Source organism: Phalacrocorax carbo, chromosome Z, assembly GCF_963921805.1.
Source record: "Phalacrocorax carbo chromosome Z, bPhaCar2.1, whole genome shotgun sequence".
Classification (NCBI taxonomy): domain Eukaryota; kingdom Metazoa; phylum Chordata; class Aves; order Suliformes; family Phalacrocoracidae; genus Phalacrocorax; species Phalacrocorax carbo.
Window position 1 is genome coordinate 38,302,571 of NC_087548.1, and position 27,756 is coordinate 38,330,326.

General features: G+C 38.5%; 1 protein-coding gene across 2 annotated transcripts in view; it reads right to left on the bottom strand.

Annotated features, from left to right (window-relative positions):
- The window catches only part of LOC104048953 (proprotein convertase subtilisin/kexin type 5-like), a 198,447-nt gene that overhangs the window by 110,675 nt on the left and 60,016 nt on the right, over nucleotides 1-27,756 (bottom strand). The window contains exons 2-4 of one of the 2 annotated variants that reach the window (XM_064438919.1): nucleotides 13,881-17,155; nucleotides 8,499-8,642; nucleotides 6,221-6,297 (exon numbers count right to left, since the gene is read on the bottom strand). In XM_064438919.1, the coding sequence (XP_064294989.1) occupies nucleotides 6,221-6,297; nucleotides 8,499-8,642; nucleotides 13,881-13,988 (329 nt within the window). In that variant the 5' untranslated portion in view covers nucleotides 13,989-17,155. The remainder of the gene's footprint in view (nucleotides 1-6,220; nucleotides 6,298-8,498; nucleotides 8,643-13,880; nucleotides 17,156-27,756) is intronic. The other variant, XM_064438917.1, reaches the window with a different exon arrangement.

Consider the following 27,756-nt stretch of genomic DNA (forward strand, 5'->3'; position numbering starts at 1 on the left):
AAAACATTTTTCATGAATAAACATTTCACCAGTTCATAGAAAACAGTCCAAAATCTGCAGTTTGCTAACAATCCTAACCAAAGTCCATTACATTTACCATGACACTGAGACAACACTAGACACCTGACATTCAGTCATTGGTACCTGGAAGTAACAATACCACACTCAGTGTAAGCATTCGATCTATTGATCTGAAATACATACGCATATTAAGTTAATTCTCTAAGTTACCTTTCTGTTAAGGAAGACTTATCAGAGATGCTTTGCTGGCATTGGACAGACCACACTTTGCCACATTACACCATCACTAAATCCTTTGTGCTTTAAGCCTCCAGAGGCTGGAGAAAGTCAAGATGAAAAGTCAGAAAAAGAGCAGACACAATGGAGACTCCCTCTGGAAAAAGCCTTTTCCTGAGAGCTGATACCTTGCTCCAACTGATCTCTAGCCTCCTTCCACAGCTTAATCACAGGCTTTCCCAGGTCCTTCCTGCAGGTATGAGCCTTGGGATCTGCAGTTCAGTCCTGTTTGAAAGCCGTGAGCAGACACAAGCAAAAAAACATAGTGACTAGCCTAAATATTTGCCAAGGTCTTTTTTTTTGTCATTGTGACAAGCCATCTGACAGCAGAATTATATTTACACAAAAGATAAAGCACAAGATGGTGCAGCAGTGCTTCTCAGCATGGCTTATCTTCCCTTCAATAGCAACAGGCGCATACTGGCAATCAAAATTCATAAACTATCTGGGCAGATATTTTAAGCAATTTTAAGCACTCTTTCTATCACACTGCTTCAGTGGGAGCCCTTCTGAGATGACCTTTCAAGCCAGCAATGAGACAGTTCAGGCTCCCTGTGTTTGGCTGTGCTCAGTTCTTCAGATACGTGCTCTGAATAGCATCATGGCAATCAATGAAGCTTTTTAGTTTCACTTTATTGACCATGCAGGAGGCAACAGAAGTTGATCTGCCTATCAAATATCTAGTATCCATTCTGATTAAATGACTCAGGACATACTACAGGTCTTCAACATAAGCAGACAATATAAACTAGCAGTTTGTCACTCTTGGAAGAAAATTAAGCCTTTGCCATTTTCTTGAGCATCTACATTAATATGACTGACAAAGGAAAGTAATAATGAATCAGAATGGATGCCACAGAAAAACAATGTTGGATCAAACAGGACCAAGACTCATTAACTTTTTTTGCTGTTGTCAGCAAAGATATAAAGCTGTTCAGATATTGCAAAGTTAAGACATAAGTACCTTGTGTTTCTTACGATTTTTGACCAGCAAAAATCGTTGTCTCCCAAAAATCTTACACTCATTAAAAAATAATTTACAGGGTTATTAAAATAGATTATTTATGTAGTGGGATGCATCACCGAAAAATGTTGAAGAGGCATCCAAAGAGTGACTCAATATCTCCAAAACAGAAACAACAGATTACTTTTACCTTTTCTTATGTAAGTTTAGTAAGAACTGCATTAAAGTCAACTGGTATTATTTAAAATAATTTCTTTAAAAGGTCCTCTGTTTTATAATAATACCTGTCACCAGAATAAGACCTAAGCTCAGAAATATCACCCCCAAGAGATTTCTCATTAAGCAGAAAAACTCATTTTTGTTTGATCAAAATAGCAAAATGTTTTAATACTATGAACACTTCTATTTTATTTCTGACACTATATACTATCCCATCTGCATACTGTCTAAGGACCTGTGACTGATAATGCCTAGTTATTTCAACGTAGATGTCTACAGATAATGGTGGAATATCGGAAAAAGACCAAAACAGCAATATTCAGCAGTAAACCAAAACAAGATGCTTTGCATAGCAGGAATGACTTCATCCACAGCTGACTGCTGTCTTCAGCCTCTAAGCAAAAGGAAGCTCTAATATAGGCCTGTACCATTTACAAGCTTCGTGACTTGCTGCCAATTTGTAGAAACCAAAGTAAACTTCTGGCAGGACTCCTACATACCATAGTAGTTAAAGAAACTATTGTCCCACCCTGATTTTGACTACAAGCATTGCAAGTTTAGTCTAATGTTTCTTCCTACCCTCCTACTCTCCTTAGTGAAGAGAAGATTTAATGTGAATCTTCAAAGACATAATTCTGGGAAGTGCCACTCTGGCTATCTTCAGTCACTTCATAAATCCCCAGTTAACTTTTTCTCATTCCTTTTTCCTCAACAATAAGCCTTGGCAACAGAAAGCCTTCACTACTAATTAAAAGTGAAAAGCTAGCAAAACAGACCCAGTACCCTGATATTTCACAGCTGCGTGCAAAGCTGCCCAAAGTCACCTGCTTATTTTTACAGCAATTCTTTTTACTCCTTATCATTCCATCCCTTAAGGTTGGCTTATAAAATAAGGCAGAATAAACTAGATAATTTCATGAAAAATGGTGCATTTGTACATCCCACCTTTACTGGAAGACACAAATCAACATTACACAATGTTGTCCAGTTGCTATAGCAGGAAGCAGGAATCAACCAAATTGATTTTGCATGTTACAAAGTCTTTGCAAAGCATAGCTTTCAGAATGTTCCCTGATTGTGGTTACCTCAACTTCTAGGCACAACTTGAGTATCTAGTGCCAAATGACCATGTATGATGGATAATCAGAACTCCTGCCCCAATATCTGAAGGTATTTTAGGCATGTAAAAATATAGACAGGCTACAACCAGTGCTTTTCAGTACCTATGTAGTAATTTAATTCTTGTTGAGTACAGTGGGAACTAGGGAAGGAAGGGCAATAGCCCCAGAAGTTGAAGGGACTTAGGTCCTGCTTACCAGGCTCAGTGTATCTGCTAATTGGAAATACTGAGCCTCTAAGTGGAGGTTAGGCTGCCAGGTAATCTTACATCAAAAGCATGTTTCATGTATCATCTGTGTCCAAAAGCTGACTTTACACTGGTGCTGTAACTCCTGATAACACTAATGAAGCTCAGTACAGTGCAGCATCTGCCCTCCCACCACCACATCTCACTGCAGGACCTTAGGGGTTGGGCAGTAAGTATTCACTAGGGAGGTAGGGTACAAAAACTCAAAACCCCCACCCCTAGGAAAGAAGAAAAGCAGTCCAGTTTTATATCCCATATAAAACTTTATCTAGCAAAAAAACAGAAAGCAGCCTCCCTTTTCTGGACACGCTTTGTAAGTAAGCGATGACTTCAGTGCCCAGCAAAAGAAAAAGATTCATCTGTCATTCATAGTTGGAGGTATACCGCTCCTTGCAGCACCAAAGAGGGTGAATCCCTGAAAGTGCACCTAAACTGGGAGGCCTCCAAGTGTAGCGTCACCGTGCTTGACCTCCAAGGACCGGAGAATCTTCACATGGATGAGCCAGGATGTGTTCCTGAAGTTTGTGTGGGGATGGGGGGTGATGAGTAACAGGAGAGAGGGATGTCCTGTGATGCAAACTGGCAGCTGAGCTGAGTATCTGCAGAGGGCCAGGCTGACTGTCACATCTCTTCTCAAAGCTCCTTGGAGGCCACTGCTGGCAAATGCCTGTCCATCACACTCAGTTTTGTGGACAACAGTCATAGGCTTTTGGGGCATTGTCATGCAGTTCACTGAAACTGGCATTGCCTGTGAGAGGTTCAGGCCATGCTTCATTTTCCCCACTTGTGCCTGTCTAACCCTCCTCCAACCTCAGGCTGAGCTGAATGAGGTACCTGCCTGACCTGGCTGAAAATGCAATTTGTTGTTGCTGTTGTTGTCAGTGCAGTTTTCAGCATGATACACTCTGGAGAGCTGCACAAAGGCTGGGGAAAGGAGGAAAGAGCAGACATGAAGTAGGAGTTGGGTCACCCTTTTGTGGTGATTATGCAGCTGTAGTTTTGCTCTTCTAACACTTTGTAAAGGGCTCTAATACTTACTTTTTATGATACTGAAGTGGTCAGTCATACAAATTTGTTGTTGCAGCACACTGAGTGGCAATGCCTACATACTCTGGGCTGTAAACAACCTATGTTCCTATGTTTGGACTCTGTTTTCAAGCGACTAGCTTGTTTATAAACCTTTCCAGTAGTCCTGAGATGTCTCATAAGCCAAATAAAAGATTTCTCTTATTAGCCACCAAAAATTTATAGCATATTTGCTGATTCTGACCTTTCTACATCAGTGAAAGGACACCTCTAAAACCGAGATAACAGCACATGAAGTTCCTCCTCCTGTGAAAAAACCAGAAGGCTTTGGAAAGAGCAAGAATTTACAGACTTTTATTGATTCTTCTGTTTCAATGAATGTGTGTCTTGAGGGTATCTCCTAAGAACTTCAGTATAGTATTAGCATTTTCTGCATGAGCATCTAGCTCTGAAAACTTTGTCTTGTCACTAACTTAACTGAGGCAATGCAGCAACCAGGTCTATCTACTACTTGTTCCACATCAGTGTTTTCTTTTTCCTTAAACTTAAAATAGTCTGCATGTGCAGAATGTTTACACATTTCAAAAAAAAAGGGTTTAACTTATTTTCTCTTTTTATTGCCTCACAGTACTCTTGCTTTAGGAGATTTCTAGTGGAGAAGAGGCAGATACGATTCCCTAAACTGAGCTTCTGTTTGAAAATAGGATTAGAAAGATATGCCTAATGGGCAGAAGGGAAAGAAACAGCTCTTACTCATACTTCTTTCTAGACAAAAATATTTGGCAGCATGTAAACAGCATCAAATAAGAACAACTGAATGAGAACATAGGCCAAGATTCCAGCCCAAATAAATAAACTATTATTATTATTCAAATTAATACCAACATAATATGTTTTTATGTTAAACAGTATTCCTGGTCATCACAACTAAGATGTGTTTGTGTGTGTACACTTATTTACATAGCTTCCAAGAGCTAACTTCTTACATATTTCTCGCCTTGGCCTACCAGGCAGGATCAGGCTGATAGACCAAGCAAGTATTTGGAAGAAGTCACCTCAGTTTTCACAGCTGTTTCACCCTATGGCTGAAAGTTGCTATGACAGCTTCTTGAGGTTCACTGTAAGACAAGTGGATCTACATATAACCAGCAGCTATGCATAATGAGGCCCTGTTCTTCAGCCTGTCCATACATGGTTCCCTGCTGTTATGAAGAAGGTGCTGACCAGGAGAGGATTCTCCTATCAAAGTGTGATCCAAGGTTGCTCCGATTGGTTTATCCAGTCAAACCAATGTTAAATTTTGCTGCTGACTCCCAGCTCACACCTGCTGCATTTTTCTGGATAAAGTTTGTGTGATTGCAGGGAAGAGACAAAACAAACCCAAAACAATTTCAGTTGTGTAAAGGATGAAGTTTCACCTCATGTAGCCTCTCTTCTGCTGGCAAACAATACTAAATGCTTCCCACAGTACAAAACAATTTTAAAAAACAAGCCTCAAGAAAACGAAATGGAAAGTCAGCATGTTGACAGCTGGTAGGATTATCTTTCCTCTAATTCATGCAGTTCCACAAAAAGGTATTTCTTTCTGGCAAGTACTTAGTTAAAAAAATGTTACCAACAAATAACTACCTTCAAACACCCATGGTGGCAGAAGAGTGGACTACTTTCTGAAGTGAGGTGTCCCTCTCAGTTGCTCCCCAAGCCTTCACTATAGCACATCTAAAGAGCAGAGTTGGAATGACAAATATAAAGAAGCTGAGCTCTGACGGAGAAATACGTCATTCATATGATATGATTGATATGATATATCCAACCAGTCATGTGACACAGATATTGTAATATAGCAGAATTATCACTTCTGGGTTTATTAGTTTTCTATCAAACCTCCACATGTAAAATCTTAATCACTGTAAAAGACATTATTAGAGGAAAAAAAATCTCCATTAACTTGTTTAGTTCTTCAATACACAACATCTATAAAGTTCAAGGGAGATGGAAGCCAAGCCAGATGTCACACATAATACTTCCCCAACAACTCAGTGAGATATCTGAGAAAAGTAAGAGTCACTTCCTATATTCTGCATAGCAAAGGGACTGAAAGCCATTAATTTCACATGCCCAGAGCTCTCAAACTAATTTTTTCTGTTTTTGGATGGCTCCAAATGCTTTCAAAGAGTAAGTGTCATGCACTGTGCATGGAAGAGAAATAAATACATATTTCACAAAAGATTTAAACACAAATCATGTTGCTTTATTAGGATTCAAGTTTCCTAGACTTTCATAGAAGAACTGGTACTGTCTACTTGACAAACTAGATTGCAAATGTCATGAATATCATAGTGCCTTACTTGTTCTCGTTGCTGGCATCATATCGAGGCATAGGGTCAAAATCATTTCCATTGACATCAAAACTGGCCTGTGAATCCTGTAGCCAACAAGAGAAAGAAAACCAGTTTCTCATCAGCTAGCCATTGACTCACGTGGCCTATACATTCTTCAGCAGGTTCCTACAAGACAGCAATCAGGTTAACTAACATTCCTGCAGTTTTATGATGATTGCATGGTTTAGGAAAGGAATACATATTTAATAATTACTCAATTTATATATTTTATTTTATTTTTGAATAATTGAGGATAACAAATTCTCTGAAAAAGCGTAGTTCCTGTGTCACAGAGGAAATAGAAAGTGGTATTTCATTAAACCAGAAGACTACATTTCTTCTAAGAAACTTGGAATTTAAGAGAGTTCATTCTCAAAATTGGGATTTTGCTAAATTTTTTCAAGATTCAATGATTGAAATTTGCATCATAGTTTAAATGATTGATATAATATTCTTAAAAATATTGTTATAAAGATACAGCTTGAAATGCAACATAATCTTCATTCCAATTTCCCTGGGAGTGTAACTGTTTCAAATATTTGCAAGATATGTCCATACTTTTGTTCCATATTTTACATTTACCAGGATTCTTACAGCTGAAAATAGTTCATAGAGTAAATAGCTGCTGGTTTGTATAGCTCCCATTGATTGATGCGGTAGCATGCAAGAAGCTCTTTTTAATCTCTTCTTTCAAAACCAGTTACCACATTCACCTCAAATATTCCTATTTGCAGCCACACCAGCAATAATCTGACATATAGAAGGCATTTGTCATCAAACAAGCAATGCGTACTGCTTTGGGGAAATTCCTTGTTGGCATGGGGAAAGGGAGAGAGTAGGTGGTAAGGGAATAAATATCTGCTTTAAATTCAGTGGAAGGACAGTACTGGGATGAGGTGAATTATGATACAATCTGGGTCATTCATTGAGGAGGTAAAATTATATTCGGTTTGTTTAAATAAATTAAGAGATTAAAATGAAAGATGTGGCGTGCATTAGGATCAAGCATACATTGACAAATGGGGCAAATTATGTTTGTGCAGTCCTCCTCATGTATTTCAAAGCTGAGTTCCATGTGCAGCATGGGGAAGGATACTGATGTAAGTATGGCTAATTTAAAATAAACTGCTTTACACTGTGGACACAATTGCAGCTTTTGATGGGTTGTTAAAGACGTTTTTGTCACCTTCATCTCTGTCAAGATTATATGCTTGCTGGCAAAAAGCCTGTGTTCAGGACTTTTTTACACGATCTACATCTGCAATGGGACTGAAGGTACATGCATGCATTGTGCTGGTCTGGCCCAATCCAAAAATATTTGTTTGTTTTCTTACTTCGTGTGAATGTACACTTTGCACACTTTATTTCAGTGAAATTATAAGGTCCTCAAGGTCATGTGCTTTCAGGTAATGTCTACTACCAAAGCACAGGACTAATCACTCCAGCAAACCATGGCCCTGATGATCTGAACAGCTTCAAACTCTGACGCTAACATTAGAAGTCACCCACTAGAGAAGCAGCTCCTCCTTACATTATAAAATCCTTCCAAGGTATATTAAACCAATCATTTAAATATGATGAACCACAAGCAAACAGAAACCTCCAGAGGCGACGTGAAACAGGGCACAGAAAAAAACAAAGCTCTTTCACAAATTGTGAGGGGACTCACCAGAATTAAGTGAGATTTACTAGGAAGGCCCCAAAATATTCTACACCTGTTTTTAACTGAGTAAATAGTAAAAAGTAATCTCCTTTTCCTTTAGTATTATTTCTAGCAGTAAGACAAATAGCTTTAAAAATAAATACATAGAAGGATATGCCTATAATTAGTATTTGAGTAAAGCTACTGTCTTGCTAGCTAAATGTATTGGCCAAAAATGGACTTCAGCTGCATGCCTTAATGGAAAAGCATTGTATTTCATTTCTGAAAGTGTGAAGTATATTAAGTACAATATTTACAGAAAAGAGAAAAAACATCCAATGATTAGTTCCAGTCCTTCAGAAATTCAGGACTTAGCTACAAAAGGCATACAGATATTAAATACATTCAGACTGAAGAGAGTCTTCACTGAAACAATACAGAATACCAAAAGCTGCCTTCCTTCCTCCCACTGGTGTTAACATTAGAGGAAACCCTCATGTGATTCTTTCTCCTTCCCTCGTCCCTCCCTCTGTCATTCCAGGAGCAGCAAATTTATTCAGGGTAATAATAAAGCAGCAAATTTGGACTCCTGTGGACACTCACATAATTTTGCATCAAGTCTGGATGGTTTCTTTCGATGCCATCATCCAGGATGGTGACCACAACGTTCTTTCCAGTGTAACCTCTCTTCCAAGCACCTACTATATTCATATCTGATTGGCAATGGTGGGTGTTGTCACTGCAGTGCTGGGGAGAGAAGAGGGGATAAAGATGTTGAATGTTGCAGATTAGTGAGCAGTGTGGGTTTGAGATATTATCCTACTTAAATTAACATTACCATTTAAATGAGCACATGAGCATATTGATTTGAATAGCAAATGAACATTTATTACACTCTTCATTTAGAAAGAAAGTAATATAAAAAGAAATGCCAAATTAAATGAAAATTGCTAGACCTGCTTATTTCTCTTTCAGATTACTCTTCATGCTAAGCGATAGAAAAGGAAGTGTCCAGCCACACTGAACCACTAGAAGCCATGTGTAAAACAAAGCAACTATTCCTGGCTGTTAAGCACACTCATTTGAAATGTACATTTGAATTACTTGAATTTTTTTTTTTCAGAAAAACAAACCATATGTGGATAAAAGCAGATAAATGCCTGTACAGAAACAGTCATGGAAACAAAACTTGCTTTTTGGAGCTTATGTGCTGTATAATTTCTTGACAGAATGTCTGGAAACTAATCCAGATTAATTTCTATCTACAAAAGAAGGCTTTTGGGAGGTTTTGTGCAATATCAGCAGGAGATGAGCAGCAGATAAGAAACTGTAAGCAAAAAACAGCCCAAAAAACTTGCAGTTTAAGGTGTCTGATGAGTTGTAGATAGTTAGATTGAGAACAGCCTGGGCTACAGCTTTTAGAGTAATCAAGTCCAATGTGGTGCAGAAAGTTTAGGGTACGTTAAAACTGAAAGCCTCTTGCTTGATATGAATGCATCCAGCTCATGTGAAATAATCTGGCTTGCTATGGCAATGAGACATGACTCTCAGGTATTTGTATGCCCCACTAGCAACTCTCTAACCTACACGCAGACCCTCCCCTGTGAAGTGAGTTCAATGAACCTCTCATTGGCACTGCTTTCCTCCAGCTCCTCCAGGCTTAGACAGAGTAATAGACAAAAACAAAAACAAAAAAAAACCCAAAAAAAGAGGCGGTGCAGGGAAGGGATAAAGCAAAGGGTGGGAGGAAGGAAAATATTTTAAAAAGAAACTTGTATCATAGCAACAGTGGCCACACGAGCACGCTCCACCTCACTCCCTGTCCCTCTGCCTCATGTCCCAACTTCAGCCTCATGTTTTGGCACTCTACAATTTGTAAGGAGTATAAATACATTCACTCCACCTTGACATAGTCCATCCCTCTCCTCCCAAATGTAAGCACACTGAAGAACTGTTAGCCATCCTGGGTGCAAACTGACATCAGATTACTATTAAATCATAATTGTCCTCCTTTTACTCCAGTTTACTGCCCTGTACTGTCATACACAATCCAGAGGATTTAAGAGTGGTCATTTGCTGTTACTAAAGCAAGATCATATTATTAGGCACTGTATATATGTACATAGTATAAAGTCTCTCTCATGGTCTTTCCCTTGTGTCTGCAAGTATCTGTCTCTCTCTGACTTCAGGGACCAGTTCCAAGGAACACAGAGGGCAGGCTTAATGCTTTTGTTCTGTGTATTGCATGGAAATGCTGGCTTTATGAAATTAATTACAGTCTAAAATTGCCATCTGTACATTGAATGCACTGGGCTTTCTAATGTCCTTGAGGTTTTTTAATGTACAAACAAGGGGGTTAAAAGTGTTTAATGTTTCCAGGTGCCTTTGCATTTTTCAAAAGTGTTACTGAATTAAGCAGCAGAAAATACCTGCAAAAACCATGAATATCACCATTCACATTTTGCTGGTGTGAAGACAAGGAGACAAAATGGTGGAAGAACCTGCCTCCAGCCACAGAGTAAACCAAAGAGAAAGTTGCAATCGTCAATCAGGATTCCTGGCTCTGACCTCCAGTTGAATTTACTGGGCCATTACACTGCCCATTCATCCCCTTCTTTGAAATGCCAAATAACCCTTTGGCTGCTTTGCTGACTGTCTTGTCCTCTCTTCCTAGGGGATGAACTTGTTGTTTCTCTTCCATGCCAGTCAAAATACCCAGGCTGAGCAAGCATATGGGTTTTTAATCCCCATTTCCTTGCAACCTCTTTGGCTGTCTGCCAGAAGATCACTGCTTTTCCCCTTAATGATGTTGGCACAGTCGGCTGCCCTCACTTTACCTGAACTTCTGCATTTGTGGTGATGGCTGAAGGGGGCTACTTCACCTGCTGGTTTGCCACTTGCATGTAGACAAACACAGGACAAGAGACATCTCTTGCTTTACTGCATGCTCTGATGATTCTCTCAAGAGACTTGCCAGACCAAATCGATATTCAAATTATCTTGCTCTGCTCCAAGACTGGGCAGAAAGCTAGTCTGAACAATCTTTCTGCATAAAATAAATTCCAGGGGTAAAGCAGGAGTAACCGTGTGCCCACTTAGTACTTTGGAATGTAGCATATGTAACATATGGATACAAAATGCAAAGGCTGCAAAGAAGCATCCAAGTGGGAGTAGTTCAATGGGAGTAGTTCAACAGCAGATGAAAGGTTCAGTTCTTATGGTTACAATATATAACTTATTCTCAAGTCCTATTAAAAATAACATATTTGTTTTCTTCTAATCTTTATTCACAGAATCACAGAATGGTAGGGTTTGGAAGACACCTCTGGATATCATTTTGTCCAATCCTCCTGCTTGAGCAGGCACACCTAGAGCAGGGTACACAGGACCGCATCCAGGCGGGGTTTGAATGTCTCCAGGGAAGGTGACTCAACAACCTCCCTGGGCAACCTGTTCCACTGCTCTGTCACCCTCACAGTAAAGAAGTTTTTTCTCATGTTTAGGTGGAACTTTCTGTGTTCCAGCTTGTGCCCGTTGCCCATTTTCCTGTTGTTGGGCCCCACTGTAAAGAGTCCAGTCCCATCCCCTTGACACCCGCCCCTCAGTCTTCCCTTCTGCAGGTTGAACAAACCCAAGTCTCTCAGCTTTTCCTCACACAGGAGATGCTCCAGTCCCCTGATCATCTTGGCAGCTCTCCACCGGACTTGCTCAAGCAGTTCCCTGTTCTTCCTACTCTTCTTCCTCCTACTCTTCTTTTTCTGTCTATGCTCTTCTCTCCCTGCTCCTGGCCTTGTTCTTCCCTTCCAATACTGCCTTTTACTACTTAAATACCAGTTTTGTTTGATTCAGTCTCTGATTTCAGATTCCTGTATTTTAACCACAAACTATACCTTCTCCCAGATTCATGTGTGATTTTCTCCAGATTAATCAGATTGTGCACTTTTCTCTCAAAGCAGTCAGATTTGGCTTTTATCAGGAACACTTTAAATTTGGAGTGCAATTACTCTTCAAATACTATATAATGTGGTATAGATATGCTGTTCCACATTGAACAGTATCTAAGACGCCATCTATTGCTTGGTTTCATTTGCACTCTTTCCTGTCCCTTTAAATTCCTTTTTCCTTCAAAAGCGTTTCTTGTAAGGAATTTTCCACTACTGGGTTCCATTCTATAATTTTTCTTTAACCATGTCTGCTTCTTTATCACCTACCCAAATTGTATTGTCAGCTTCTTAGCAGAGGGCTGTTTTTTAATGAATTTGGAAGCACTGTTTCAATTTACAGTGTTACCCAAATAAAAAAGAGTAAAACATCTGTCATGACAATAAAAATTATGTGATCCAGAGTGTCTGAATTTTATATCAATGGGCAAGTACTGAAGTTTACAGCTCACTTTCAATCTATTTTGACTGTATTCTCTTTCTAGAATAAAACCAAACTTTGTCATGATTATGTACAAAAGCTGTGCGCTTCCAAGTTTTTATTAGATCTGTTAATCTTTGAACTGTTGTTTTTTGACTTTTAAAGGGAATAGTATAAAATAGTTTAGTCTGTAGAATTTCCCCGTCTCCAAGCAGATAAAGTAATTCAGAAATGTCCTGCACTGATGCCATGACTGGACAACTGCAGTAAGCCAGCAATATTTCAACATATATTGTTTTCATCTATTGCCTGGAGGATACCATCAAAAGGAATAAACAACATCTTGCCCAGTTACATAGAGTAATTTTATTGAGATCTTTAACAGGCATTCAAATGATGATGTTTTTCTTTGTACTGTTTAATTGGAAAATGTTAATGATATCACTGTTAATTTTTAATAGAAACCGTCTGCAACATTGAGAGACTCTTGAAGTATATGTAGGAAGGAAGAAGGCTATAGTAAGAAAAACTTCAGATATTGAACTTTTTTCATACTTGAAATTCAACGCTATGAGCATCAAAGGACAAAAGAATCACTTAGACATTTTTGGACAGACAATTTGGAAGCCTGCCTTTGTGCAATTAACATGCAGACATAACATTAGAAAGGTTTTCTGTTTTGATGTTTGCATGATGCTTTCAGTATTAGATATGGGCTTGGATTCTCTTAGCTATTTTGTGAAATTCACTCTAAAAACTAGCTTATGGTCATTATCATTATCAACGTTTCTTCAATGCTGCAAGAATTTTTGTGGTCAGAGGCCTGGTGTATCCAGTTAGAGATCCATAACAAAATTGAACAGTTAAACCGAGAAATCAAGAATCATATCAATGGTCAAAATTTTTTTGAATTCCAGAGCTTAAAATAAAATTAAAAGAAAAATGACTATAAAACTCTGTTATGTCTTTTGCAATGACTGTTAGTCTATAAAAGCAGAGTAGAAACAGAAGTTTCTAATCCTGTGACATGCAGTCTCTCAGAAGTGGCATATTGTTCCCTCTGTAAGTCTTGATGAGGTTCCTTGCATTGGCTTCTTGTAGTTTTTGTGTTACAAGGAGTTCTTTGACAAGATCTTGTCAATATCTAAGGGGATACAGAGAAACACAAGGTGATAATCAGATTGACACAATTTTAAAGACCAATTGTGAGTTGGAAGGTCTCATTTAGTGGAACATTACATATGCTTCTGATCCCAGGAAGCTCTGAAATACTAGTTCCCAGTCAGAGATTAGAAAAGATAAAATATTTTACTATTGAGAAGAACAAGAAGAAGTAGAAGAACAGTCTCCCTGTTTTCATTAGAGTAGTAATTAAATGGTCTTTGTCCCAGACAGAAACAAGTAGACTACAGTCACATTCTCTACGTCAGGGGAGTTTGTCAGCTACTAACCTGCAAGCATGAAGAGGACAGGAGAAGTTGCACAAGATCGCACACAGAGGAAGGACAGTCAAGGGCCTACGTATTGACCTTGATCAACACAAGCAGGGAGAAGTGGGACACACAGGGCCAGGGAATGGATCATGGCACTTTGTAGAGCTATCAGAAAAAAGAGACCATCTACCTGTTCTGTGAAGGGAATGTAAAGTGGGGCATTTGGCACTCTTAGCTGGTCCACGCAAATGCATAGGCAGCAAAGTTTATCAGCTTTTAACTTTAGGAGAGGAGACATCCTGATGCTATGTTCAGCTTTCTGAGGTACAGTTTCATGCAGTATTCTAAGTCAAAACTTGCCAATTGTTTTCCTGAAAAAAAAGGGAAATAATCTCTTTTTTTTAATGCTCTTGGTGTGATCCAGTTTTAAAGTGGAATGACAGAAGTAAGCAGGTAGGTAATCAGGAGAGCTGGAATGGTAGGCTTTTTATTAAAGTGGCTTGTGTAATGTAATAGAAATCATGACAACATGCTTTGAAAAGCATCATAACCTGTAAAGCTAATGTGATCTACTGAAACTACTTTTGGCTTCTCTAAGCACTTGAAAGCTACATTTTCTAACACTATTAAAATGTTTCTTTTTAAAAGTATTTCTTACTTTTTTTTATTCTTTCATCACAATAAACAGAAGGTGAAGGAAGGATTTTTAGAAGGAGATGAAGGTGTACTTGCAGATTTTTTTTTCTCAAACATAACCTGATATTTAGTGCATGATACACAGCAATTGCTAACTGTATTGGAACTTATTTTCTTTCGTGTTTCATATTTAAATATTTTCTGATTATTGCTGCACACAATATTTTTAAGCTCCAGCAGGAGCAGGCAGGTAATATAAAATCTGATTCATCTCAAATACAAGATTTCTTTTAATTAAATACTATCTGACTTCTGGAGTCATGCTTTATTGAATTGCTAACTTTTTTTTAAATCTGTGTGTGTATCAGGAGAAATATTTCAAGAGTGTAACACACTAAATATCTAACACCAATTTATTGCTTGTGCAACTTCAGAGGGTTTAGTTAATTTGAGATTAATTTGATTCTTAAACTTTATTGATTCTTTAAGTTAACAAACAAAAATATACTTAGAGGCCAATAAGAACAACCACAGACATACATTATTTTATGCCTGTTTAAGCAATGAAGGAGAACAGGAAATCAATTTAAAAGGGCTTCTTGTATTCACAGGAGTATCTGATGGCTATAGTGAGACAAGAATATTTTACAAGACTATATATATGGGGTTTTGCAGTGAAAAATAAGGAGCTCATAAATCTTATTCTTTGGCTGAGAGTACCTTGCTATTCTTTCCAAAAATAGAATAATTCATAATGTGTTAAATTTCTATTCAAGACAATTCCATCACTTTTCCATCACTGGCACTTTTAAAAAGTCAACACTGGTTGTTTTTCTGTAACCTGTGTGCTGGCTTAAACATGAGTTAATTCAGGGAAGCCCTGTATGTCCACATTACACAGGCTGACAGCAGCAGACCCTTTTTAGGAGTGGGAAACTCCCCCCTTTCTAGGCCTGCACACAGCGAAGTTCTTCTCCCAGCTGCAAGTTCTGGAACATCCAGAGGCACAGAAATAATCTGCCTCCTAATATCACCTCTTCTTTCTACATGGGGCATGACCTGTGGCTCCATTAGGATGTTTGCCCCTAGCCCTGTTTCTTTCCCACCGGGCAGCAACACAAGAAACTCCTTCAAGGCTCAGAGAGAAATGTAGCTAGAAGAGCCTCATGGACATTGTGCATGTTCTGCCACCTCCACTAAGAGGTAAATATGAAAAATGGCGTTCACAAAAACCGCAAAAGGTCCACCACGCCATTCCAAAGAGCAGAAATACAAATGTAGACAGAAAGAAATGAAGGAAGAAGAGGAGGAAGAGGAAGGAGAGGAAGAAAAGGAGGAAGAGGAAGAGGAGGAGGAAGGAAGAAGAAGAAGAGGAGGAAGAAGAGGAGGAAGAAGAAGGCATCCAGAATGCGTTCATTTTACCTTGGGGGCAAAAATCATCCATATGAATGGCTTATTACAAACCTGGTGCATCTTATACCCTTAAATCAGTGCTCACATGTTCAGACGTATGTGTCAATGTATGGACAGATTTCTCCCTGGGAAGTGTTGGGAGAAATATAAGAATCTGATGCAGAACATCTTGGGGAGACAGTAAAGGACATTGAGGGGAGAAAAGAATTTCCACTGGCTGTGACTACTGCTAAGAAATGCAGGAAGGAAAGAAGCATGCATGGAAATCTATCTCTGTGTGTGCAGTATTCTCTCAAGTGTGATGACCGCTACTACTGCTGCTGATAGTACTACATATAAATAGCCTACTTAGAAAGAAAAGGCCAAAAACTGGTTCAAGTGTTAATCCATTTTTACCTGCCTGAAGTCCTGTATAGGAAAAAAAAGTATGACAACTCTTTTATTACTTAGAGAGAATATGTGAAAAGAACAGCTACTCCCTGGCCTCAGCTGTGCACCATCAACCCTGGGGATCCAGTATTCATGAAGGATGAATAGTTCCTCAGAGAGACAATTCTTTGCATTCTACCATTTTTGTGGCCTTTGCCTCATATTTTTATTTGACCTTCTCTAAGTCCCCAAAAAAGGCAGAAAAATAGGGCAGTTTTACAGAAAGTCCCAAGATGCTTTTTTTTTAATGCACCAGTTCATAGAATTGCAGTTCTCTAGTAAGACCAAGTTTCTCCCCTGCTCTCTCAAGCTAGACTTGATGTTTTCATTATTTCTAAGATAACAGTTAAACAGAGAGATTATGAGACTTGCTTTACAATGGTTTTCATAAGTTCCTACACATTCTTTCTACACTACTAAAGACAGGATCTTCACAATTTGCTTTTTAAGCTGTTCTCAAGTCAAAGATGATTACTTCTGTCTGAAGTTGTTAAGAAGCATGGGAGGGGAAGGTGGTTTTATTTAGAATTTGTGTGAACATATGTGACATAATAGGACTAACCACATGGAGAGAAGGCCCTGAGCAGATGGTTTCAATTAATCATTAACCTTCCCAGAGGCTGATGTGAGTGGGAGAAAACCGGGGCTTATACAAACCCACTTCCATTGCCTTTCCCTCTGTTTTCATTTTGCAGGGAAAGAGAAAACTGTTGTTTAAGAAGGAAATGCTGTTATAGGAATGTTGGGGGGTGAGAAGGGAGCCGATACAGAATAGACTGGGAAACTTGTTTTTCTAAGAATGTTATGAACTTGTACGAATGAGAGGACTTGTGAGGAAACAGATGAAGAGATGATGAATGCTTGTGCCCAAATTTTAAGGACTGTTGCACTACTGCAGTCCTTTTTTCTCTATTTTATGTTGTGGTCAGGTCCCTCTGATCCATGAGGCAACAGCCTGGTGACATCTGGTGTTAATGGTGGGATGTCCTGGAGGGAGAAAGGGACAATGAGAGGGAGGGATGTTAGACAACAGGACTTGTTCAGGAGGCCGAATGAAAGATACATGTCCCTACTCTTCCTCAGGGGGCAAAAGAGGGTAGGAGAAGCAGGGCACACGTAGGTCAGAATATCATGACAGCCTCATATTCCATTATTAGTAATGCAGAAGGAGGTTTTTTACCTGTTTTCTTGGAGGCATGGGGAGTTCCTGAGGCTGGAACTGTTTCACAGTGCCTTTACTTCAGCAATACACATCTATGCTACTCAAAACCTAGAAGCCTTTTCCCTAAGAACCATAGGAAGGCATCAGGTTATTGTACCCTTGGTCCCATTATTTGCTTGTTTGGTATGTCAGAGATTATAACTTGCCAGGGGACAAACTTGAAGCTCACAAAACTATTATCTTAAGGCAGAATTATAACAATCACTCCATACCATCCTTAGACAGCCTTACAGAAATGTTTAATACTGAAATGCAGGCTGTGAAAATTCATTAACACTACAGGATCAGACTAAGATGAATGGCTGCTATTTTAAGTTTGCCTATAGGGAAGTAAGTGCCCTAGGTACCAATGGACTTTTCACTGAATGTGCTATGGTTGATGAATGCAAGGCCCACTATGTATTATAGGAGAAACCTGGGAAGATAAGGCCAAACCACTAGAGGGAGTGGCTAATTATATTTTGCAGATGAGATCATCTGGCAGAAATGAGAGAACTAGCCCAGAGAAATCTAGGGAGGCCTGGGAAGGAAAATGAAAGTCTATTCAAGAACAAAACAAAAGATTTGCGTAAGGCAAAAAAGTACCGTGCAGTTACTCATGTTACTGTCTCTGGAAATTTGACTCGGCTGATTAAATGTTGAAGTCCTCTGCAAATGTGAAGAAGGTTAGTTCAGAGACGTTTGACACAGCTGTGCATGAAAATCTATGCAAAATAGGCAACAAATGTAAAAATGTGAAAACTGTAAAGGAAATCTCCAGGATTCAAGGTATCTCCAATAATACAGATATGGCAGAAAGGTTCTGGAGAAGTCCAGTATATCTGCAGACACTGTTTTTATGGAGAACTGGACATAGCCCAATGCCTATGAAGCTTTTTAGTAACAGGAGTTCAAGGGACTTGGGGAGCTGCTGCTAAACTAAACCCCCAGTTTCATCACTAAAGACACCTAGATTGTGTTGACTGCAGCAGTACTATGAATTAACTTCCCTGAGATGCAAATAAAGTAATTGAGTATGTGGAACTGATCTGAGAACATAATTTCAACTGATACTAGTGGAATGTATTCCTGTAGACAGACAGAATATACAACTTCAGTATAAACACCATTTATGCACACCAAAGATTTGAAAATATAATTTGTCTAACTGGGACTAGGAGGAAAGTCACATTCATGACTGTCAGGCTTATATAAAGTCTCTGTGTAGGGCAGTCTCACCTTTGAAATGATACCTGTTAATGACAAGTGCTTTAGCATTTGCAGGTGTCTTAAAAAACCTAGGAAATCAGATGAAATACCCAGGGAAAGTCCTAAAGAAAACTATGATCAGAGCATTGTCAGAAGGAAAAACTATACACAATCAGAAATAAACTAAAATAAAGATTCTTAATGTTATGATTGTTGACAATTCCTCTGCATCCACCACTTTTCCTGGTATTACAGCTACAAAATACTCTCTGTAGCTCCCCTCCTCTGCGGTCTCCATACTTCTGTGTCATTCCTACTATCTCTACCCATCTCTTCTGTGATTCCTGTCAGTTGGCCTTCTGACTCTCAGCTTTCTCCATTTTCAAATCTCAGCTGTAAATGGATTTTCTTTTCCTTCTTTTGTTTCTCCTACTGACACTGCTCTTTAACTGAAAATAGTATTTTAACATGAATGTGTGCCAAAAATACGCTGCAAAGCTAAAAACGGTCTTCCAAATAAGAGGGGGAATTCTTGGGGAAATATAATGTACCTCCAGTAAACTAATTGGTTTTTTCAACTCTTATGTTCTACCAAGAAAATGCATGAGGAAGTTACAAAAACTTCTTTATTTACTTAAAAACTGTAATGACATCTTTGGATCCATTAGAGACGTAGTATGCATTGGTAAGCACTTAATAACATAGTCACTCATAAGGAAGTTAACAGAGGATTTGACATGTACTTTGAAGCCATTATGATTGCTTAACAGATATTGTTATATTCATTTAGTTTAAGGAAACATTACTGAACATGTGCAATTATTAAGTCTCAAATCTTAAGAGGCTACAATGCTACCTTGTAGTTCAGGAAAGCTGAAATTACGTTCTCCTATAGCACACTCTCAAATCTGATGACACAGAAATTAGTGGAGTGGGAAGTAATGACAGCAATAGAGACAGAGTGATCTGGATGAATTATGAAGGTGATCCTATTTAAGTGGTGTGTTTGTAATATAATTTTATGTCAAATCATACACAAAATTATACATGTAGGACAGAGAGTGCATGAGAGAAAGTGTCCAGAAACACAGTAATGGTGAAAAGGATTTAAGATGTAAGGTATGCTCTATGAAGCCATGTATTATTCTTTGATAGTTAAACCGTGGGATAGCAAGAAAAGTGGGTTAACACACTCTTTTAGTGACAGCAACAATACTATTCCTGGAATATGTGCCTGAGCCTAGTATAGATGTTTCAAAAAGGATTCTCTTGGAAAATGAACAATAAGTCCTTGTTGCTTGTTTTCTTAACCAAGTGCTTGGAAACACAATTTACAGTTATTCTTAACAAGCTCAAAGAATTTATTTTATTTAAGAGAGAGCGAATACAGGACGTGATTGCACCATGCAAGTAACTCAACACAGATGAGATTTTCTGATGGGGGAACATTTCTTTAACTTAGTAGAGAATGGCCTAACAAGCAAGATAAATATGCAACTACAAGGTGTGAAATTTTTAATAGTTAATCATTAAGCCAATGCTCTTATGGATGTGACTCTTTTACAGATGTGATTTTTATCTAATATATGTACATCTTACTGAAAACCTGCTGCAGCTTAATTACAAATTCTGGGCTTGTGATTGCAGATTACCAGTTCTGCTGATTGTTGGTCAAACAAAATGATCATACAATCCTCTTCCATATCTGTGAGACTAAAGCAGCTCTACGTCAGGAACTCCACAGAAATCTCAGTAGGAAGTATGATTTGGGAGAAATACACTTTCATCTGCCATGAAGCTGCCTTCAAATACTTTGAGAGGGAGTTTCAGTGTCTGCAGTTAGGGGCTGCTTTAAATATAAGCATATCCTCAACAACTCCTCTGAATACACACAGAAACATTATTATTAATAAAACTAGATTAAATATGCAAAGCAATAACATCAAAAGGGAACTGATATGAAACATTCAAATGAGGTGATGTTTCAAGTTTTTTCCCCTTTGACCTTTACATTTAGGAGTCGGTAACAAAATTTTTTGAAAAAATTTTTTATTACTTCTCGAGCAAAATCTACACATTTTAGTTGATAAGCATCTCTGTGCATAGATAAGGATTTTTGTAGAACCAAAAAATAAGAGTGTATGAGTGTATGCTATTTGTACAATAGATAAAGATATTTCAAGGAAAAAAAGGTTTCTAAAAGCAAGAAGAAAGTTGGTTTTGTTTTTATAAATTTGGTGCTGCATAAAATAAATACGGCTTTGGTATTGATTCAATGGAAGATCTGTTTCAGAGCCTTTTAACAGTACCTTGGTCAATTTCTATATAGAATGGGGGCTTGACATAAAACAACCCACAAAACCAACTAAAGTGTAACCACAATGTAATAACAGGCTTATTTAAACACTAAGTCTGGCCCAGTTACCAGCCAATTAATGTTGGTTTGGGGGACACTGAAAAAATCAACAAAACTTTTAAGAACATGCTTAATTTTAGAAATATGCTTAAATCTATCCTTGATATGTAAAGCATTCAGGTGGATGCCTAATTTCAGAGAGGCCCATGAGACCTCATCACATGCCTGTGTACTTTGTTACACAGCATCTCATTAACACCACCATGGCAAGTACCCACTTGATTAGTAAAGAATTCCCTTTTTTTCTTACGAACAGCCAAAATGGATTTTTTTTTCCTGTTCTGCCACTTTCTCTCAGTTAACCTACCATTCTTTAACTTATGGATGCCAGGATTTAACATGGATACAAAAGGTAAAACAAGAATCTGGGTAAGAACTTTTAAATTCACAGTAAAGGTTTTACTTGATAGCTCTATATTTTTATCCTTGCTTCTCCCACCAAACCAATACATGAATGCAATTAACAACTTGGTGCAGTGTGACTACAATCACAGGGTTGCTAAAGAAAGGAGCAATAGGGGAAACCTGCTCAATGCTGTCATTGCATGCCTTACTTTTAATTTGATGTTTCCTATTAGAATCAATTTCCTGGTAGCACCCCTATTCACAACTGCCTACAAGAAAAATGGTGATGACACAGATTATTTTTTTTTTTAATTTAAATACATATACAGATGTAAATTGTTCCTGTCCTTCCCAGTACAACATAACTGCATCAGAAGATCTCTCCTGCTAAGTGCCTGCCTGGGGGCAACATGGGCCATAACCTCTGCTGCATTCACAGTCACAGTCATACAGACAACTTCTACCTGGTTAGCGGGAAAGAGATGAATGGCTCAGCCTTAGGTTTATTCTTCCTATTAGACTGTGGGATAAATTTGTGTGTGAGTCTTTCAAATGTTGAAACAATTGAAGACTTTTTCTAGGGCTTGGCAAAGTAACAAACCATGCTTACAAAGTGGTTTTGGCCACCCTTGTAGATTGATTCATTGAGAACATCTATTGAATTATTCCTAAGAATGTTTCAGTGGTAATAGTTTACACAATATATAACATGGTCTCAGGCTATCAGCATGCTTGAAGTCCCAAACAAGATCAAAGCTCCTTTGCACGAGTGGTCAATACTTGAAACTTTTGAATACTGGAGAAGAAGCAGCAGCCAGACACACTGAAAGCAGACCACATGCCCAATGTGAGTGGGATTAAAAGGCAGCAACCTTTCAGATTTTTGTTTTCTCTCACTGGTCAGTATCATGCAACTTCCCTGTTAAGAAAAAATGGATTAATGTCATAACAGTGTGTTTGGGCAAACATTTTCAAAGGACAGACATAAAATAGAAGAATGCTTTCACTTTTGCAATACTTTTATCCTCTTATGTAGTAGTTCATCACCAATCTGGAGTGGGAGCACATGGAACTGCAGGAGACAATGTTTAAAAAAGGAAAACCATATGAGGGTAGCAAATACACCTAATAATGAAACCAAACTAAGAGAGTGGACATCCTAAATTGAGTGCCAAGATCCCTAAGAAAGCTGAACCAATCTTACTTCTCACTGTTGTCAGAAAAGTTAATCCTGCTCCCTCTTTATTTATTTATTTTTTTTGTCTCTGCTGTTCAGGTAGTCATAAAAGATGAAGCAAGGCATTGGGACAGTATTGAAAAGCTGTGGGCAAAGATACTGTAGGTTGTAGGATGTGAGAAACAGAACCCTGAGCTTGTATTTGGTGTCTTGGGAAAATTCATCATCAGATGAGGGCTCTGAGGAAGTCTTGAGACACAAAATCAGAGCGCTACAAGAATTCAGGGATTTTTTCCAAAATCATGTTTGCTGTAAGCAGACCGACTCCTTACCAGGATGTAAGGGCTGTAAAACTTTCTAAGTAGGCTGTGTTAACTCCTCTATGAACATATCAGTTCACATAGACAGGGACTTAGTTAATCAAAGATATATGGATGTCAGTGTTTCAGCAGCTGGGATCATACAAAACCCACTCAAACACTGCATCTGACAGCTTGCCCTTAAAAATCTTTCCTGAACAGCCTACTTGCAGCCAGACCAGGAGACTTATAAGGAAAAAAAGTCTCCTCCTCATTCAGCATTAAACCTGGATGTGAAAGAGTACATGGAAGTTGAACAAAGGAGAAGTTACTCAATGTCATTGTAATTTCAGAAACATATATTCTTCGCTTGTCTCTTTTTTTTTTTCTAAATGGGTTTTCTGGCTCCCAAATATAATCTTGTAACCAGGAGTTGATATTCACAGAAACCAAAACACTATCTCCCAAGCAGTAGTTTACTGTTTATTAATAAACTGTCTTATCCAAAAGACACAGAAGAGGAAAACCCCACTATACACTTAGTGTTTAGTCTCACATGTATATTTATATCTGCCTCTCCTTAAGCATCTGTGCTTATACTACTTGGGTTTAATAGAGTTTTGAATTGTTTCCAAAAATGAAAATAACTCCCTTTGTCCTGTTAAGAATTCACATAAAAATAGATAAAGACAGGGCAATTATATGCTTAAATGGCATGCTAGTCATGGATTAGTGGACTCTAATGCAATAGAAAGGGTAAGACAAAAGTGGTACCAATACTGTAAAAGATACACACTTGCATCTCTTGGGGCTGCCTGAGGCCTTCCCCTCCCAAACACTTCTGCTGACCACCATGCATGTCTGCTGTTTGCTGAAAATCAGTTTATTTTGAAGTAGGCAGTGTTTAAGTTCTTGCAGAATTTACAACCTCCACAGCAAAAGATCAAGCACAGATGTTGCCTCTATTTCTCCACACCTTAGAATTGGCATATTTTCCAAAAAGCCTTACTGCCTCTCTTTGAGGAGATTTGGAGTCTTGTGTTGACAGGGTCTCCTGTATTCAATGACTTGAATTCAAAATGATCGGTTAATTTATTTAGGTTAACCTTCATTGAAACTGTATTTAAAAGTCATGCACATGTGTAAACACTTGCTGGATTTCTCTCCAAAACAACAATGACAGAGTTTGCTACACTTTTAGTCTCCTCTGCTATCTGTTTCTTGTTTGACTAGAGCAGCAGATGTAACAGCAGGTTTTATAACATTAGAAGCAGCTACATGCAATGCCAAGGATGACCTGCATCTAATTAAGTTGTGCAGAACACACTTTATTGAAGTCTCCATCCTCATTGTGTTTGCTTCTTCTGTTTTTTTGGTTTGTTGTTGGTGGTGGTGATGGTTTTGGGGCTTTTTTTGTTTAAACATGGGTGAAAAAGAAGTGCAAACTGAGATCAAAAAAGGGCCAGTGAGAATTAAGGTCCTCTGCATACTTGTAATTTTAGTCACAATGTTTGCTCATGTGATATACAGGAAGACATGTTAGAGCATCGATGCAGGAATCACGAAAATTGGAGTTTCGATGTCCCCATTCTCACAGTATCCTATGTCATATGGCATCTATCTCCAGTAAAGAGGGCCATAATGATATTTAAAGAGTGGTGCGAGACCTAAGATCCTAGAGCTAAACAGTTATTCCCCAATTTCTCCTTTGCAAAGGACACTACAAAGATCAGGCTCTCCTCTGTACAGAATAGTTAAGAAATTGCCTTATAGAAGTACAACACTAATATTTTCTCCCTGATTAGCAACTAATAGAGCTACTGTTTGTGTCAGAAATTTATATAAGTCTCATAGGTTATGAGTTTGCTTCTGACGTGGGCAAACTGAACATGTCACATCAGTTCATTCTTCAGCAACAGGCCCCAAGACAGATAAGCTTCAGGGTTGATTCTTCTGTACTGTGGCTGTGCACTTCTGGTCATTTTGGGGTTCCAGATGTTTGTATGGTATTCTTTACGTGGAAAAAAAGCTATAAAATATTAGTTAAGTAGATATAATATCTAGCAATCCTTTTCCTTTAAGTATCTGCAATTTTAGTATGCAAACAATAGCCAAAAAAAATTGTTTGAAACAAGGCAGTATTTTTTACAATTAATTAAATTACCGCTTCGTTTTTTCAGTACTCAGTATTGCACAACAAAATAAATTGTTTTGCTATTTGATATTACTTGATTTGGATTTAAAAAAAATACTCTGAAAAGTGGGTAGCTAAGAGTTAACTAAGCAGTTGTTCTTGGAAAAACTCCTCTTAGAAAGTAATGATGGGCAAGTGTACTTCCAGATAAGTATGTACCTCTGTATATACATGAATGGTTTTTTTGCTGAAGTGCTATGAGAGATAAACTAAAATACACGAAATTGTGCCCCAGTATGGCATGCTTTACAGTTGGTAATGTTATCAATTTTCTATCCATTTATATTCCACATAATTTATTAGCTGTTACTCTGAACTAAAGCTAAAGGCAGATATTTATTATACCTCATTAGAAATTCAGCAAAGATTTTTGTGGCAGTATCATTTCCTTACTAATTTCAGACACTAGTCAGAAAAAGGCAGTTCAGAAAAACAATATTATACACAAATGATATTTCACAAACAACATTATAAACAAAAGTACCTGCAGTTTCTTAATGTGACTCGGTTGTTGCCCAGAAAAAAAATTCCATTTTAAATGAATTCTTGAAAGATAAAATAAATGTGGATACTTTCCCTCTGAAGATAAAATCACTGTAGTAAATAGGCAGAGGAATGTGTGCTATTGCTGTATGATTTATTAACAAATCTTTGACACTCAGGAAAATCTCTCCCAAAGCACGTATGGAAATGATTTCAGTATCGCTGCTTCTTGGTTCAGTGAAAATGTTGGCACAACCCCTGAACAGTGCTGAATTTCATTTTGTGTTTCCTGGGTGCTTCCAGGGCTGCTTATCTGGAAGTCAGAACTGAAAGCCCCAGAGGAACAGATCAAGTAGCCTGTCTGGTTGTTCTGTCTTTAAACTATTTGCTAATCTTGCTAAACTAGCTGCACTAATAATCTCTTTTCAGTAGATAAGGATAAATCCACTTCTAAAGGGCTTTGATTAAAGTATGCTGCCATCTTCCAACAGGAATGAGTTTGGGTCAAAATGTGTATTACCTGCCTTTGTTACTAGTTCTACCTTGTCTAAAGAGAACAAGAGTTGTGTTTCCACATACAGATTTTCATGGTAATGTTTTGGCATGCAGTTTGAGCCTTCCTAGCAGTGCTTCCACTGAAGTTAAATCACCTTCTTAACTTCCTAAAACAGCAAGAACTTAATCTTATGCAATAAAACCCACAAATACCAAGAGTACATGCAACAACCAAACCAAGTTACAAAATATGCAGAACACTTATAAGCATGCCATGCCACCTCAGAAAGAACAAAGATTTGGCTTCCACTGCACAGATGGAAAGAGACAGAGAACAATTCTTGGGAAGGCAATAAAAAGAGAGTGAGGTTTTTCCTTAGCTGCCAATGCCTGGCATAGGTGGGTTGGAAATTAATTTTTAGGTCTTAAAGGAGGGTGACACGTACCCATTTGCTATGGTGTTAGCATGCAGCAGGTGAAATTCTGTCCCAAATTCTGTCCCCCCGGTACCTGGGCTTGCACTTGGACCCAGCGTGACCTCTCCTTCTCCCTCTGCCTCTCTCCAGCCCGTCCCGTCAAGTGCCTGTCACTCCTTTCTTGGTCTTCTCTGTGTCCTTCCACAGCCCCATTCACCTTAGCTAACCTCATTAAGGGCCAGGCCAGGGACTTAAAATCCTTTGCTCTGCTCTGCTGCTCGTACTTGGAGTGGGAAGAGAGGCACAAGACAGGCCAGCTGCCCATAGATCTCAGCAGCAGCATAAGGGAGGCAATTTTCCTGTCTAACTCTTCACCTCCACCTTATTTCATGGCTTCAGGACCTTAGGACAGTTATATTATTCACTGCTTATAAAGGCTTATTAGCCCGATTCTGGCTACTCTCCAGAGTCAACTACACTGTGAGCAGGAGTGTCTGTCCCTTCCTGTGAATGCTAGTATAGCTCACCTGGGAGCCCACAAATATAACTGGAGAGCACTATGTAGCATACTGGAGGAGTTTTCTGAGGAAACAAAGTAAGCTGGGTTCAGCAGACCCTTCGCGGAAGCTCAAAGCAATGCTGCCTTCACAACCCTCACTGAAAGTGAAAAGTAAGCAACTTTTCCTGGGTTTTAGTTTCAGCATCAGAGCTCAAGGCAGCCAGCCCTAGATGCAACTAATTCAGATCTCATCAGTCTGCATGGACTGCTCTCAAATGCGGTACAAATTACGTATCACCTGTCTATACCAGAAATCTTACAGTGCAAATATAAATGAATGACTGATAAATATTAGCTGGTAAGTTAAGCTTCTCAGCAAGTCTTTTATCTTCAACAGGTTTCTAAAAATCTCAGTAACATCACACAACATCTATAATTGTGCGACAATATTATATAGCTGTCTCATCCAAGTAATTCACCGAGTATTGTTCATCAAGTAATTTGTAAATATTAGTTTCCAATGTGGCTCAGTTACCTGGTTTTCCTGTTCCCTGCTGGCACTGCTATAATCCTCTTCTACCTTCCATCCTCCAAAACACTTTGCATTTGTAGCATCTGCTTGTCCTTTCAGTCCATTTTTGGAAACTGGGAATGATATTCCAAAAGCTCCCAGAGCTAATTCATAATATAAGCAGTTGGAGAAACAGCACCGCCAGACATTGTATCTTACAATACAGACCTTAAAGAGCTTCTCTCCTAAAGACTCTTAAAAGACCTTACAAGGTCAAGTGCTGGGTCCTGCACTTGGGTCACAAAAACTCCATGCAACGCTACAGGCTTGAGGAAGTGGCTGG